This window comes from Diabrotica virgifera, chromosome 2, assembly GCF_917563875.1.
Source record: "Diabrotica virgifera virgifera chromosome 2, PGI_DIABVI_V3a".
Taxonomy (NCBI): domain Eukaryota; kingdom Metazoa; phylum Arthropoda; class Insecta; order Coleoptera; family Chrysomelidae; genus Diabrotica; species Diabrotica virgifera.
The window spans coordinates 179066286-179083073 of NC_065444.1; the positions used below are offsets into that span (position 1 = coordinate 179066286).

Here is a 16788-nt window from a genome sequence, read left to right on the forward strand (position 1 = left end):
GTGCAAGACGATTTATGTGAATAACTTTTGGTTTACCGTTTGGTAACTTCTTAATTCTGTATATTACGTCATTTATTTTCTTCTTAACTTCATACGGACCTTCCCATTGTCTTTGCAGTTTAGGACACAGGCCTCGACGACGTTGTGGATTATAAAGCCAGACAAGATTACCTACTTCGAAGCTTTCATTCTTGCAGCGAGAATCATATTGATCTTTCATTCTGTCACTGGCTATCTGGATGTGTTGTCGGGCAAGTTCATGAATGTTGTTCATTCGTAAATTCAGGCGGTCTACGTATTCTTCGCCTGCAATATATTCCTCGGAAGGTCTGCAGCCAAACTTTAGTTCGCAGGGCAAACGAACTTCACGACCCAACATCAGGCAGGTTGGTGTTTGACCTGTAGTTTCATTCACGGCCGAGCGGTAGGCCATCAGGAATAAATGAATGTGTTGGTCCCAATCTCGCTGATGTTCAGATACAACTTTGGACAAGTGTTTACCCATCGTTCGGTTCATCCTCTCGACCATTCCATCTGATTGAGGATGCAGGGGTGTTGTTCTGGTCTTATTGGCACCAATCAATTTACAAACGTTTTGGAAAAGAGCTGACTCAAAGTTTCGCCCTTGGTCGGAGTGGATCTCCAAGGGAACACCAAATCGGCTGAAGAATTCTTTAACAAGTACCTCTGCAACGGTAGCAGCTTCTTGATTCGGTAATGCATAGGCCTCGGTCCATTTCGTAAAATAGTCCATGGCTACCAGAATGTATTTATTTCCAGCATCGGTTTCTGGAAATGGACCTGCAATGTCGATTGCTACTCTTTCCATAGGACTTCCAACATTGTACTGTCTCATGGGTGCTCTCTTTTTACCAACTGGACCATTACCGGATGCACACAGTTCACATTTCCGGCACCATCTTCTTACATCATCTTTACAGTTCACCCAATAGAACCGTTCTCGAACCTTTTGCAGAGTCTTCGTAATACCAAAGTGTCCACCTGATGTACCGTCATGCAACTGACGCAATACTTCTGACACTTTACTTTTAGGTACAATCAACTGCAGCTTAGATTCTCTACCATCATCGTTCTCAAAGGTTCTGTACAGAAGATCATATTTTAGTACCAGGCAATTCCATTGGCTCCAGTAGGCCTTGACTTCTGGACTACATGCACTAATGTCCTGCCAACTAGGTCTTTCACCTTGCTGCATCCAATCCAATACTCTTTTTATACATGGATCATCTTCTTGGGCGTTTTGTAACTGTTGGGGCTTCCATTGCTCATTAACTACGGTGGTTCGTCTCACGGGGCAAAATCGTTCCTCTAATTTGGCACAGTGATTACAATTTGCACTGCATGGTCGTCTCGAAAGGGCATCAGCATTTGAATGAACTCTTCCGGCCCTGTGTTCTATCTCATAATCATATTCTTGCAGTCGTTCTAACCATCTTGCCATCTGGCCCTCTGGATTACGGAATTGTATGAGCCATTTTAGAGCAGCGTGATCTGTTCGAAGAAGGAACTTTCTGCCGTACAAGTATTTATGGAAATGTTCGCAAGCCTTCACTACACCCAGCAGTTCTCTTCTGTTAACGCAATAGTTTCTTTCTGGTTTCGACAGGACTTTGCTGAAATAAGCGATGACTTTTTCCTGTCCATCCTGGATTTGTGAGAGAACAGCTCCTATGGCACTGTTGCTAGCATCGGTATCCAAAACAAATTTTCCTGCTTGTCCCGGGTAGCTTAATATCGGTGCACTGATCAGAGCCCTTTGTAGTTGTTCGAAAGCTTTTTGACACTCCTCACTCCATGTATATTCTTTGCCCTCCTCCGTCAACTTTGTTAGGGGCTTGGAGATATTGGCAAATCCTTTGACAAATCGTCGGTAATATGTACATAGGCCAAGGAAACTTCTAATTTCATGTTTATCTTTTGGTACTGGCCAATCTTTAATTGCTTCAATCTTTTCAGGATCAGCTGTTACACCATTACTCGATACAATATATCCCAAATACTTAACTTCTAGTCGAAACATGTGACATTTCCTCGGACTTAACTTCAAGTTCGCTGCCCTCAATCGTTGAAAGACTTCTATTAGATTCTTGGCATGTTCCTCAAAGGACCTTCCAACCACAATTACATCATCCAAGTAAACCAGGCATGTTTTCCATGTTAGACCTCTTAAAACTGCCTCCATTAATCTTTCAAATGTGGCAGGGGCATTACATAAACCAAACGGCATAGCCGTAAACTGCCAAAGCCCTGATCCTATCGAAAATGCGGTTTTCTCCCGATCGGCTGGCTCCATATCTACTTGCCAATATCCACTTTTTAAATCGAGTGTGGAAAACCAGCGAGAACCGGAGAGAGTATCCAATGTATCGTCTATTCTGGGCAAAGGATAACTATCTTTTTTTGTTACCGCATTGAGCTGGCGGTAGTCGATACAAAAAGGCGTTGAACCATCTTTCTTCTTTACCAGAACTACTGGTGATGTCCATGGACTGTTCGATGGTTCAATTACCCCTTGTTTGTCCATGTCCTTGATAATCTCTTCGGCTTCATCTCTTTTCGCAAATGGAGGTCGTCTAGGCCGTTGTCTGATTGGCTGAGCGTCTCCGGTATTTATTTTATGCGTTACTATGCTTGTTTTGCCCTTATCCTTCGTGTCAATAGCAAAAACATCTTGATACTCTATCAGCATAGACGTCACTTTTTCCGTTCTTTCATGATCAAGATCTTGGCATCTTTCAATGATCATCTCAACAAGCTCCTTTGGATACTTCGCCTTCGATGATTTCTCATTGGTATTCACAGAGCAAATTGAAGCCACGGGAACACACTGCCCGATCAAAGCTCCTCTACTTAACTTGATAGCAGTTTCCCTTAAATTCATAACTCATACAGGGATCACATCTCTAACTTTTACCAAAGTTTTCGCCGTTAGGAACTCGACATTATCCACATCTTCGACCATCCTTAAACTTCCCTCTCGGCAGTGTCCATCAAGCATGGTCATCAGAATTTTCTCACTATTACCGGGTATGGTTACGTCGCATGTAGTAAGTAAGCGGATGACATCTTCTTTGTCGTCGTGAAAGGGCAACTCTTCACCATTGATCTTGAGAACTCCATTTTGAACATCCAATATTGCCCCCACTTTCCTTAGTACGTCCATCACCAATATGAATTCGTCGGAGATCTCGGCAATTAATACTTGATGTTCAACTGTGGTCTGGCCAATGGATACTGACATATTAGCCTCGCCATATGTATTAATTAGCTCACCAGTCGCTGTTCTAAGCTTTATTGTTGCAGGTGATAATTTATTATGGTCTCGTACTACATCTGGACGTGCGATAGTTCTCGTTGCACCTGTATCCACCAAAAATGATCTACATCTATTACTGATACGACCTTCGATGTATAAGTTGTGGATTCCACCGGAGGACGTAAGGTTGACAGTTACTATGGGGGCTCTAGTTCTCGAGGTCGGCAGTTGCCCCTTGGTGTCGACCCGCTCTAGTTTTCTGACGGCTGTACGATCTTCTTACAATTACGACGAATGTGGCCTACGTCTCCACAATTCCAACATCTAGGCTCGCGTCTCTTTGGGATCTGATTACTTAATACTCTCCGTATCATTTCCTCCAGACGTTCATCGTTGTGTTCGTCACTTTCTTCAATGGTTCTTACTCTATGGCCTCGTGAAGTTTGACTAGCCGTTTCGTGTTCCAATGCAATAGCAAGTGCTTCATCTAAAACTTTGGGCCTTGCTAGTCGTAAAGCTTTCTCTAGTTCATTATGTTTCAGCCCATTGACGAAGGTATCTACTGCAATTTATTCTAAAACGCTGTCTGGCACCTCTGGAAAAGCCAACCGCACCACACGAGCCACATCTGCTTCAAATTCTTGCAGATTCTCACTTGCTCGTTGACTTCTACTTCGCAGTTGTGCTTTGTATACTTGTTGTAGATGGGCATCTCCATAGCGTTTTTCTAGACGAGTGAACAAGGTCTGGTAACAATTTTCTTGACCCTTAGGAATTGATCTTAATATATCTGCAGCATCACCTCGCAAAGCAGCAGTCAAGGAAACAGCCTTTTCCTGTTCGGTCCAATGATTGGCGGTCGCAATAGCTTCGAATTGTCTAAGGTATATGGACCAAGAGGACTTTCCATCAAATGGAGGTAATTTGAATCTCATATTATGCGACATTTCGTCTCTCGGTAGTTCATCTTTCACTACAGGATCTAAAGCTACTGCATTAACTGACGGTTGCACTTTTGTATCGGTTATCATGCTTTCTAATTCTTTGATCTTCTCTTCTACGGCCAAAACTACTGCATTAACTGAAGGTAGAACTTTCGTATTGGTTACCATAGTCTCTAGTTGTTTGATCTTCTCTTCTAACGTTTCTTTATTGTCGTCTACACTTTTCTGTATCTTATCGAATGTTCTAGAAACTTCTTCAAATTTCTCATTGTTCTGTTTACAAACTTCTTCAAGTTTTTCGTTGTTTTGTCTACAGACCTCTTTAAAAGTTTCATCAATCTTTTGAGAAGTCTCGTCGAATCTTTTAGCAACGTTTTCGAATTTCTCGTCGCTTTTTCTAGAAGTTTCATCGATCGTTTCAGAAACAGTTTTTAATTTCGATAAGATTGCTTGTTCTGCTGACTGGAAGTGGAACGTCTTTGGGTCTTCTCCGTTCTTCGTGAGGACATCCTCGGGTCGTGCTTGTAGGACTATCTTGAGCCCACTGCTGTCCAGATCCCTTTCCTCTAGCTGTTCACGGAGCTGTTTTACTGTAAGTTCTTGTAGCAACATCTTTGGTCGGCACACACGTACTTTCCAAAATGTCTTTTAACAGTCTTTCCGAATACCGAACAATCAACGCACTTTAACTATTCCCGACGAATAAAGTCCAAAAGTCTTTTAAAGTCTTTCCGAATATCGAACAATTAACTCACTCCGGTTATTCCCGACGAATAAAGTTCAAAAGTCTTTTAAAGTCTCTCTGTAATTCACTTATTTATATCGCACTAAGTTTACCGAACACCGACATCAACTGTAATAAACGAGCGTTTGGGTATTTATATACGACTTTATTATTTATTTATACAAGTTTACGTTACAAACTTTAGCTTAAGACTAAACTTTATTTACAAATATGCCCGTATTTATACCCAGTTGTTATTCTGGAACAATCGACGCCCATCTCTAGCTATCAGCGTGTTCCGCCTACGGGTCGTACGTTCGAGAAGTTCCTCCTCCTTTCCGCCGAGGCCTAGATCATTCGATGACGTCATTCTCGAGGTGTTTACTGTTATACGGCGGTCGGCCAAGATTTCTCTTTTGTTACAATAAATACCCGAACGCTCGTTTATTACAATATCATCCCCTCTTTTCAAATAAAATGGCCTGGTAGATTTAAAAAAATTAGTTAAGTCTTGACTATCAACATCACATACAAAAAAAATATATGTAACCTGATTAGTTCTAAAAGATAAAGCCTAATTATTATGAAGGAAAAATTAATGGTTTTTATTTCAGAGAGAAAAACAGTCAGTGATCCTTGCATATAAGTAAAGAAATAAGTTTATTGTATATTCCTGATTATTTAATTCATAGGAGATTCTGACCAATAGAAAGCTACAGAAATAAAAATTAAAGTGATAATTTTTGATAATATCCCGTCGTCAAGTATATTACGTCAGATGCCCTTCGTTGAAAAGAAAAAATACATTCAGTGACATTAACGACAATTAATGTTTTAAAAATTATAAAAATGATGACTTTCAACCGTCAAATATTTATAACAAGTGTTTGGTTAATTGTATTAATTTGTACTTGCATAAATAAATTACAATAAAATTTTGGTTTGAACAGTTTTATTCACGAAATAATCGCAGCAAATTGCACTCGATCTCTAAAATTATTATTGAATTTTTGCCCTCGTGACACTTTGACATAATTTCACTCCCCTTCGGATCGTGAAATTAAAACTGTCAAGGTGCCACTCGGGAAAAATTCGATAATTTTAGAGCTCTTGTGCAATTACTACTGAAAAGATTTATAAAGTACTACGTAGCAATAAACATTTTGCCTTTTTATTGCCTTTCGTTATTGTGTGCAAACTTTTCTGAGAAAATATTAAGGGGTTTTTTAACCGCCCAGGTAGACCGCAAGCTATAACATAATGGCGACGGTAGACCGCATAGTATAGCGGCACCAACAAATGAATAATGATAAAAGACAAATATGGAACAGGGCATACTTTTATTTATTTTCAAAATGAATGGTTTTGGTTTACAATAGTCCTTTTCAAATCCTGAAAAAACTTGAAAAATTTAAACGCAGAATGAAAGATTACATTATTACCGATGGCCCAAAGTTCCTTAGAATAAACAAAAAGTCTCTTTTCTCTTTTTTCTTCATTACCGTAAATTATTAAAATAAACATTATAGAGGTTTTCAGGGACTTTTTGCCCTCGGTAACAATGTAATCTTTTATTCTGCGTTAAAATTTTTCAAAAAATATTTATTAGTTTTTTTAGGATTCGAAAAAAATATGCATTTAAACATTAAGCCGAAATTTTATGCACACGCTCTTTATTTTGAAAATGCAGAGACTTTAGAGAGACGTGACAACCCTGTTAAGCGATCAGTGTACGCTCTTCGGCTACTTTCGGGCCTTTCGGCCCGACTCGGGCGAAAAGGAGAGGACTTCGCAAAAGAAGCATGTTGTTTGCTGCATGTCAAATAATTTACCGTTGTTGTATTTATGGTGTCGTGTCGAACTTTTAACTGGTCCGCTGTTTTAAATGTAGGTTCGAGGCCCTGTGTATGAGCTCGCTATGTTCCATTTAAATCTGAATCTATCTGTATGTTGATCTATGTTGTTTCTAGATCTTTGCCAGTTTCTTCTCGCACGACGTTTTTCAGCAATGAGTTGCCGAATTTGTAGGGATCTAATAAATATTTTTATAAGGATGAAAAGCTTAAACTTTTAAATAATATTTCTTTAATATTTTAAGTAAATCCACCAGAAAAAGAAATAATTTTTTCTGTATCTGGCTGTATACCATCAATCAAAAAAATATTTAATGAAAAATCCTTTGTAAACGGTATAAAAATATTTATTAAAATCCATATAAGAGCTACATCACAGGACATTTTCGAATTTTTACAAAATCATCATCAGTGTTAAAACAGGCTCATTGGCAAAGCCACCAATGAAATACCAGCGTGAGAACCTATTAATTGGTATATAATTACATATTATTAGAATCACATATTTGCTGAAAATTCCATACGATGGATTGTATTTATAAAGAATTATGCCCTTCGGCAAATATTACTCCCCAAATGGGTTGCAAAGCGAGTTGATGTGTCTTTACATAACGACAGTTAGATGGCAACTAAGTAGTAAGTGACTGCGCGAGTGAGGGTCCACGCGCGAGCTCTGGAAAGTTAATCATGTTAAGCGCCTAATCAAATTGAGCCTAACCTAACATAACTTACCTTAAATTATTAGACCAATAAATCTAAAGTGTCAGAATTTTTTGCATTTACTTATTTTAGGCACATATATCAATTTATTTAATTACTAATTTGTTTTAGCTCCTTTTTCATTGTCTACATAAGTTTTGTACTTTTATGTACAAGTGTAGATAGTGCAATAAAAAACTGGTATGACAAAGAACACGAAAACTTTGCTAATACAAGCTATGGAAGAATAGTCACGTCGTTTTCTTTATATGCAAGCTGGAATAAACTTACAACTGTCAAAAGCACGGCCGAAGTTGACTATTTAAGGCCATTGCAAGGTCTTCGATTTTACAATATAATTGTTGTTGTTTTGGCTCATACGTTCATGGTAGGTCTATTCAGTTCAGTTGCTAATACGAAGTTCGTAGAAACGGTAAGAATGCTAAGCTTTGCATGCATTTATAATTAAGATACTATGATTATTTAAAAAATAATAGTTGCTCAACGCAATGAATAAATTTGCTTGATTCTAATTGAGACAGTCACCAGATGTCACCACCATTTCTGTCAGGGTCGCAATATCACGCGTAACTACGATAAATCCAAAATGCATGGACACCAAGTTGGATACAATCCTATTGATAACACACCAACTCGCATACATATAGAGAAAAATAAATTATGGAATAATATAATTTGGAAATTGGATTAATGATGTCATTTGTAAAATGTATGGCATCATCTTCTTCTTCTTCTTTTTGTATAGACATGACTCTGTCTGTTTTTTCAATGTACCTCTAGTAAGTTGTCGTTCCATCGTTTTCGTGGTCGTCCCACTGATCGTCTTTTTATTGGGGAACCGTATCTCGCTGTCCTGACTACCATATTTGTTATCATTCGGCTTATGTAGTTATTCCATTCTACTCTTCTGTTTCTTACCCAGTTATTAATGTTATCCACCTTGCATCTACGTCGTATATCTGTACTTCTAGCTCTGTCCCATAGAGTCTTACCATCGATTTTTCGAAGGGTTTTCATCTCCGCTGTTTCGAGCAAGCTTTTTGTCCTCTCTGTGTCGGGTCGTGTTTCTGCAGCGTATGTCATTATTGGTCTGATGACTGTTTTGTAAATTCTGCCTTTCATTTCTTTTCCGATATTTTTATTTCTCCATATTGTGTCATTCAGGCAACCTGCGGCTCTATTTGCTCTATTCACTTGATCTTCCACTTCTGTTTCGAGCCTTCCGTAGCTAGATAGTGTGATGCCTAGATATTTAAACTCCATCACTTGTTCTATTATCTGACCTTTCAGCTCCAATTTACATCTTATTGGATCTGCTGTTATAACCATGCATTTTGTCTTTTTTGAGGAAATTAACATGTTAAATTTTCTGGCGATTATGTTGAATTGGTGCAGCATACGTTGTAAATCATCTTCACTTTGAGAGATTAGTGCACTTTGGCATAATGACATCATTAATTCAATTTCTAAATTATAATATTCTTCCATATATCTATTTGTCTTTATATGTATGCTAGTTGCTGTGTCATCAATAGGATCGTATCCAACTTGGTGTCTATGCATTTTGGATTTATCTTAGTTATGCGTGACGTTGTCTCAATCTGGTGGATGTCTCAATTAGAATCAAACAAATTTATTCATTGCATTGACCGACTATTCTTTTTAAAACAATGATACTATACATACCATTGGATAAAAATGTATGTAGGATATCTTCATCATAATCTATTTGTTTTCTGAATATTTTGTTGTTATTATCAGCTGTTGACCTCTACGTGCAAAATCTACGTTTAGGAAGTTGGAAATTGCAATTACGAGTTCATCATTGATACAGAAATCAACCAGCTGTCGTCTAAATCCAGTTGTCCTTCCCTGTCGGATCTTGGATTTAAGCTCCATGACCATAAAGTAAATTATCGAATAGTTGAGAGATTAGTTCCATATCTCAATTACATTGACTAATTTAGCTCTTCCGTCTTCGAAATTATTAATTTCTTAGCTCCAGGAAAATGAAGTGCCATACAACGTGTCGGATTTTCCACCCATAACTATTGACCAACAAGAAGTGGGGATTCCTTGTACCGGTTGATTCAGTCAATTTGTACTCTACGAGCTCCCTAGTGGGAAAGTTTTGGAATAGTTCTGATTTCTTTCATTATATAATATGGATTTTGGACTGCTAAATCCGAATATTAAATTTACGGACAAAATTTCTTGCCGGAACATTGAAAAAATCGCGAGAAATTCGAAAAATTTCAGCTTTTTTCTGCTTTTTTGCTCAAATCTCGAAAACTATTAGCTTTTCATTAACTTTTAGTAAATGGTCTGTTAACAGAAATTAAAGTACTTAAAATTATCTACAAATATCACTCCTTACTTTTTTTTTCAGACGAACCGTTCGGTCTAAAGTGCAAGTAGAAAACTGACAATTTTTAACGGTCTCGGCAAAACCCACTTTTAACATTCCAAAACTTTAGTTTTTATTAGAATGCTGTAATTTGATAAATTTCTCCTAGTTTTCTGTACAAATAATAAATGTTAGTTCTTAATATGAATATGGTATGTCTCTTCTCACAGCTTCCATGAATCCATTCCATCCTAAAATACCAAGAATGTCTCTGCTTTTCCCTAAGGGCCACAGAAGATCAGGCACAGATGGAGTCACAGTTTCAGTTGGTGTGAGCATTCCCTTCGGATCTTGATTTCTGATAAACCTTGAGGTTTTGTCCTTTCAAAATGTATGTTGGTTAGGAGCTGCTGCATGTTTTGATTCAATACAAGAAATGCCACCCATGACGTAAAAAGTGTGGTATCCTTCGATTGTATGTACGTTAACCCTTTCTGTCCTGACGCTGCATATATATGTTTTTGAAAAAGTGGGTCTGTATTCAAAGCCGCCGTATACAGGGTGTCCAGAAACTCTACCGACAAACGAAGACAGGAGATTCCTCAGATAATTTTAAGACAATTTAACCCAATTCACCTAGTCCGAAAATGCTTCTTAAGGGAGCTAGAGCTCTTTGAAGATGGCGTCATGAAATTAGTTTTTCATAAATATCTCCAGAACGCTTCTATTTAGAAAAACGAAAATTGATATCCATATTTACTTTTCAGAGATGAATCGATTCCATTCATTGCAAATTTCTAGTACCGGTCATAGGCGTCCGTTTTGGATAGAGCAACGGGTATTTTATCGCATAACTTTTTTGTCCTTAACTTTTATGAATTTTTCTCACAGGATTATTAAATTGTGAGGTATTCTAGTACTAAAAGGTACTCTTGCTTTAAGTCGGTAGGACATACCGTTTTCTAGAAAAATCGATTTGAAAGTTTTTCGTTTTTGGAATTTGTAAACAAATTGAAAGAACTTTTTAACAAAAAACGAAGTATTTTACCAACATAACTTAAGAGAAACTTTTAGTACTCGAATACCTCATAATTTAATAATCTAGTGTCAAAAATGCTGAAAAATTCAAGACAAAAAAGTTATGCTAAAAAATAACTGTTGACCTACCCAAAACGGACGCCTATGACCAGTACTACAAATTAGCAATTAATGAAATCGATTTTTCTCTGGAATATAAATAAATGTACCAGTTTTCGTCTTTCTAAACAGTTTTTTTTGAAATTATTTTTTATTCAAATAGCGAAAAATTTTCAATTCGATTTTTCTAGAAAACGGTGTGTCCTACCGATTTAAAACAAGAGTACATTTTAGTACTAGAATACTTTACAATTTAATAATCCAATATCAGAAATCTATAAAAGTTAAAGATAAAAAAGTTATGCGATAAAATAACATAGCCGTTGCCCTACCCAAAACGGACGCCTATGATAGGTACTAGAAATTTGAAATGGATGAATTAGATTTATATCTTGAAGATAAATACGCGCACCAATTTTTGTTTTTCTAAATAGAAGCGTTCTGGAGGTATTTAAGAAAAACTAATTACAAGACGCCATCTTCAAAGAGCTCTAGCTCCCTTAGGAAGCATTTTCGGACTAAGTAAATTGGGTTAAATTATCTTAAAATTATCTGAAGAATCTTCTGTCTTCGTTTGTCGGTAGAGTTTCTGGACACCCTGTATATACGTTCAAGGTGTTATGGTCTCAATTTACAAAAGCCGAAAATATGCGTTGCTTATAAAATTTTGGACTCATTGCTGTCCCAATGCCGTAGAAATATGTCCGAAAATGTTAGATTATTGTTTCCAAAGCCTCAAAATGTTGGCATCTAAGACAGGTCATGCGGACCCAATGGTGTATATATTTGTTCACATATTTTAGATATATGCTATATTGTAGCACTGGTGGCTTATAGGTAGCTGCTAGAAGGTGAAGCGTTTGTAGCCACAGAAAAGACCAGAAAAAAAGAAGCGAACCGGGATACATGTGTGGAAGATGCGGAGTCGGCCTTTGCGTAGTGTCATGTTTTGAGGAGTACCACACAAAAGAAAACTTTTAATGTTAATTTATATTACATTATTTTTTTTACATTTTTTCAAGTTAGTTTTGCTCTCTGATGAGTACTTTTAAAAAGAAAACGTTTAGGTTGGTTAAAAAAACTCATTAAAAGCATGTTGTGGTCATTTATTTGTTTATTTATATGCGACGTATATAAGGCAGTGGGACTCTAAGCATGAAAAAAGCTTTGGGATTGAGGGACCAACATGCAAATTAAGGGCTGGCATAGAAAGGGTTAAAATCAGTGTTTTCGTCCTGTTGTGTAAAGCACGGCTGGTCAATTTTCTGCGGATCGCCTGCCATTGCTGACACTTCCAGATAAGCAACGCGCTTGCTCAAAGTCTTGTAGCTGCAGTAAGGCCCAGATAGTTGGTCTCACCATTCCTTGCAGGGTTGGCCGTTTTCTCTACAAAAAGTACGGCTCAAGAAAATAGGTCAATGTAGTTTCCCCTTTGGGGTTTTGTTCATCCTATACAGAAGCTGTTCGTCTGGAAGTGTCAGCATTCGCAGGCGATCCACAGAAAAGTGACTGCCTTGCTTTACAGAGCAGGAGTACGATAAGGCTGATTTTAACGTACTTACATAAAATCGACGAATACCACACTTTTCACGTCATATGTGGCATTTCTTGTACTGCACCAAAACATGCAGTAGCTCCTAAGCAATCCATTCTTCGGATAATAAAGAAACCCGCGCCTGAGGTTTATGGAAGTCAGGGAGCAGTTCAACAGGGAGACAAAACCTCAAGGTTTATCAGAAATTAAGATAACAGATCCGAAGGTAATGTTCACACCAACTGAACCTGTGACTCCATCTGTGCCTGATCTTCTGTGGCTCTAAGGGAAAAGCAGAGACATTCCCGGCCTCTTAGGAGGGAATGGACTTATGGAAGCTGTCACAAGAGACATTCCATACTTATGAACTAACATTTATTATTTGTACAGAAAACTAGGAGAAATTTATCCAATGACAGCATTCTAATAAAAAATAAAGTTTTGGAATGTAAAAAGTGAATTTTGCCGAAACCGTTAAAATTGGCAATTTTCCACTTGAATTTTAGACCGAACGGTTCGGCTGAAAAAAAAGTAAATAGTGATATTTGTAGATAATTTTAAATACTTTAATTTCTGTTAACAGACCATTTACTAAAAGTTAATAGTTTTCGAGATTTGAGCAAAAAAGCGGAAAAAGCTGAAATTTTTTGCTTTTTTCGCGATTTTTTCAATGTTCCGGCCCATCATTCAGCAGCCCAAAATCCATATATAATGAAAGAAATCAGAACTACCCCAAAACTTTCCTAGTCAAAACACAATTTTATTGAATCAGGGAATCGTTCGGTTAAATTAAAACCTACGCTACTTTCACTTACTAAGAATTTGAAACGTGCGATGGTTAGAACGCACGATAACTTTCCAATGCAGACTCAAGCAATCCCATGGTAACTTTCATATTACACCGAACGTTCCAACCGCCGTGTAACAAGAAAGGTACCATAGGATTGCTCGAGCCACTATTGGAGTTATCGTGCGTTCCAACCTTCGCACTATTCAAATTCTTAGTGTGTAAAAGGAGCGTGAGTGTGTGAATAGACCGTTTGTATTCAATAACTGATCCACGATCATTTTCCTTACGCTCTATTTTGGTACTGGTGTCGGATATCAGAGTAGGGTATGTTATGGTAGAGAAATAAAATAAAATAAAATGTATGTATCTGTCGAATATATTTAATCATTTGATGTTGTTTTTTTAGAGGAGTTTATTCCTTGGTACCATTGTTATGTCAAGTGGAGTGTTATCTGTTTCCGCAATGTTTTGTCTATCTTCTACCCTCTTATCGTACGGAATTTTTTCTCATTTCGAAAAGAGAAAACTTACATTAAATGCTTTGGTAATGATGTTTATTAATCGATATTTAAGGTAAGTATAAATTATTTATTTTCCTACTTTCAATAAGATGCTACACTAGTCACAGAAAGTATCGCATAAATGTATTAAGTCTAGAAGTTTTGATTCGTATGTCTAAATTTTTTTGGAAATACTAGGGAATGAAACGTAGGAATATTTAACAGTGATTTATTGCACTAAAATGAAAAATCAAAGACAAACAGGCCAACAGCATTAAAATAACAATTATTCAACAAAATTGAAAAACACAAATCTACGAAATAAAAAATTTCAAGGACAAATTGAACATTTTAGTGTCTAGTGTTACCACATCTGGCTCTAATAGCGTCCAACATTATCTGTGAAAGGTTTCTTATCACTCCAAATCCAATTTTTTCCATTCTTCCGCTAAAGCATTTTCCAGTTCATCAAGGTTATATGGAGCGACTATACGGGCTCGTATGCCTCTTTCAAAGTAGTCCCAAACATGCTCAAGTGGGTTTAGGTCTGGGCTGACTGCTGACTAATCGAGAACTTGAATACCAGTCTCTTAAAAATATTGCATTGTTATTCTAGCAATGTGTTGGTGACCGTCAATGTCTCCCCATATCATAATCAAGCCACCTCCAAAATTTTTGCCTGCGCTTACTTGCCTCCTACACTGAGTAAATCGCTCACCGGCACCTCTGTAAACTCGAATACATCTGTCGAATCCACAAAGTGCGAATCTTGACTCATCAGTTATTATTGACTCATAGTCATATTAGCCCAGTCGTTAATATCCCAATCGGCAAATTAGGCAAAAATATACCATGTTCGGGACACTTGATCAGCCAGGTTGCATATAGGTTTATTGGGTACTATATACCTAATGCATTACAAATACTAAAATGCCCGTCACAGTTCGGACGAGAATTTTAGTTATTAACAAATAAGTGTCAAAAATGGCAGTTTTTTCGTTAAATCGCCACAGGTAACAATACCGTAATTAAATATCTTATTTATAAGTAGTATCCTTCTTTTAATAGATGAGAAAAGGTTAAAAATGGCAATTTTTGAATTTTGGTCAGATCATTTGTTGCTTCGGAAATTTGCGGAAAATTGCTATAACTTTTGCGAAAATGGCCTGCTTGACTTTCATATTGCATGAAAAGTTGAGTCAACCAATACATATAATGCACACACAATTTCAAGACGATTCGTTAATTAGTTTAAATTTTATTCAATTTGTTTATCCCAAAGAGCTTTTTTTGCAATGTTATTGTTCAGAAAATAGGAACGATATAGCAGTTGTGTGGAAACCACGTGAAAGAATAATAGTTTTGTTTTCAAGGAATTTAAACAAAAATCAATCAAAAGTAATTTTTATCATTTCGAAAACATTTTACTATAGTAGTCATTTTTGGCTTATAAACAATTAGAATAACCTTGTTAATATTGACTCTAGATTAAAACTATTTTGGAATTTGAAAAGATGCTATTTTTACAAGAATTTTCAAAAAAAAAACTTTTCGCCTAGGTTAATGACGGTCACAGTTAACCACTTTTTTTGTTTAATTTACAGCTACTTTGTTTATAACAATTAAGCAACCTAACTATCGCCATTTTGAAGCTCAAGGTATATAGTTTATGTGTAAAATTTGAGTAAACTTTGAACTTCAACAAAGCTTTAAAAATTACGTCCTAACGAAATCGATACGTGGTTGGTGGAGGGAAAGTATTAAAATCCGTGCACTCAAAAAATGAAATTGATTCTTCAAGTATATTCTGCGATTAATATCTCCGGAGCTCTTTGATGGATTTTGATCATAATTTTTTCAATTTGTATATACTCGTAGTCTTGTAGAGTACGTTATGTACCAACACATATTCCCACCTAACATTACAAAATGTTAGGGGGGACCCCCCTTATCACTCAGGGATATGAAAAATAGATTACGACCGATTCTAAGACCTACCGAATATTCATATATAATTTCATAAAAATCGTTCAGGCACTCTCAGAGAAGTATGGCAACTAACACTGTGACAGGAGAATTTCATAGGCGTAAATATATAGATGGCTATTAAAAAATGGGGGTTGGTGATAGAAGGGTGAAAATTAAGGGTTGTATGTATTTTTTAATTCTACACCATATAAAATTAAGGTAGACAATTTTGCCCAAAAAAAAAAAATAAAAAAAATCTCAGTGGGGCAACCCCCCTTATAATTTATGGGTATGAAACATAGAATAAAAGGATATACGTGTAAAATTTTATAAAAATCGGTCTAGCCGTTTCGGAGGAGTATGGTAACTAACACTGTTATAGGAGAATTTTATGTATATAGAAGTAACAGTGAATTAAATAATAAAAGTGGCTAATTTTCACCACATTTAACCTAGGCGAGAATATTTTTTTTAAATTCGTGTAAAAATACCAGCTTTTGAAATCCCAAAGTAGATTTACTCTACAGTCAATATTAACAAATCTATTTAAATTGTTTTTAAGCCAAAAATGACTGTACTTTAGTAAAATGTTTTCGGAATGATAAACATGACTTTTGATTGATTTTTTAAATTCTTTAAAAACAAAAGCTTTATTCTTTCATGAAGTTTTCACAGAATTGCCGTATCATTATTACTTTCTGAACAATAACATTGCAAAAAAAGGATCTTTGAGATAAACAAATTGAATAAAATTTAAACTAATTGACGAATCGTCTTGAAATTTTTTTGTGCATGATATGTACTGGATATTTCAACTTTTCGTACAATATTAAAGTATTAAGTTTATTTTCGCAAAAGTTATAGCAAATTTTTTATTTTCGAAATTTTAGTCTTATTTTGCAATCAGTGAAGCAACAAATGATCGGACCAAAATTCAAAAACTTTCATTTTGAACCTTTGCTCATCTACTAAAAGACGAATGCTCTAAATAAGA

The 16788-nt window shown here is 36.4% G+C and overlaps 1 protein-coding gene across 5 annotated transcripts in view; it reads left to right on the forward strand.

Annotated features, from left to right (window-relative positions):
• Positions 1-16788, forward strand: part of LOC114337262 (nose resistant to fluoxetine protein 6-like) — a 202714-nt gene that overhangs the window by 106407 nt on the left and 79519 nt on the right. For all 5 annotated transcript variants that reach the window (XM_050642947.1, XM_050642951.1, XM_050642949.1 and 2 more), the window contains exons 4-5: positions 7630-7930; positions 13733-13899. In XM_050642947.1, the coding sequence (XP_050498904.1) occupies positions 7630-7930; positions 13733-13899 (468 nt within the window). The remainder of the gene's footprint in view (positions 1-7629; positions 7931-13732; positions 13900-16788) is intronic.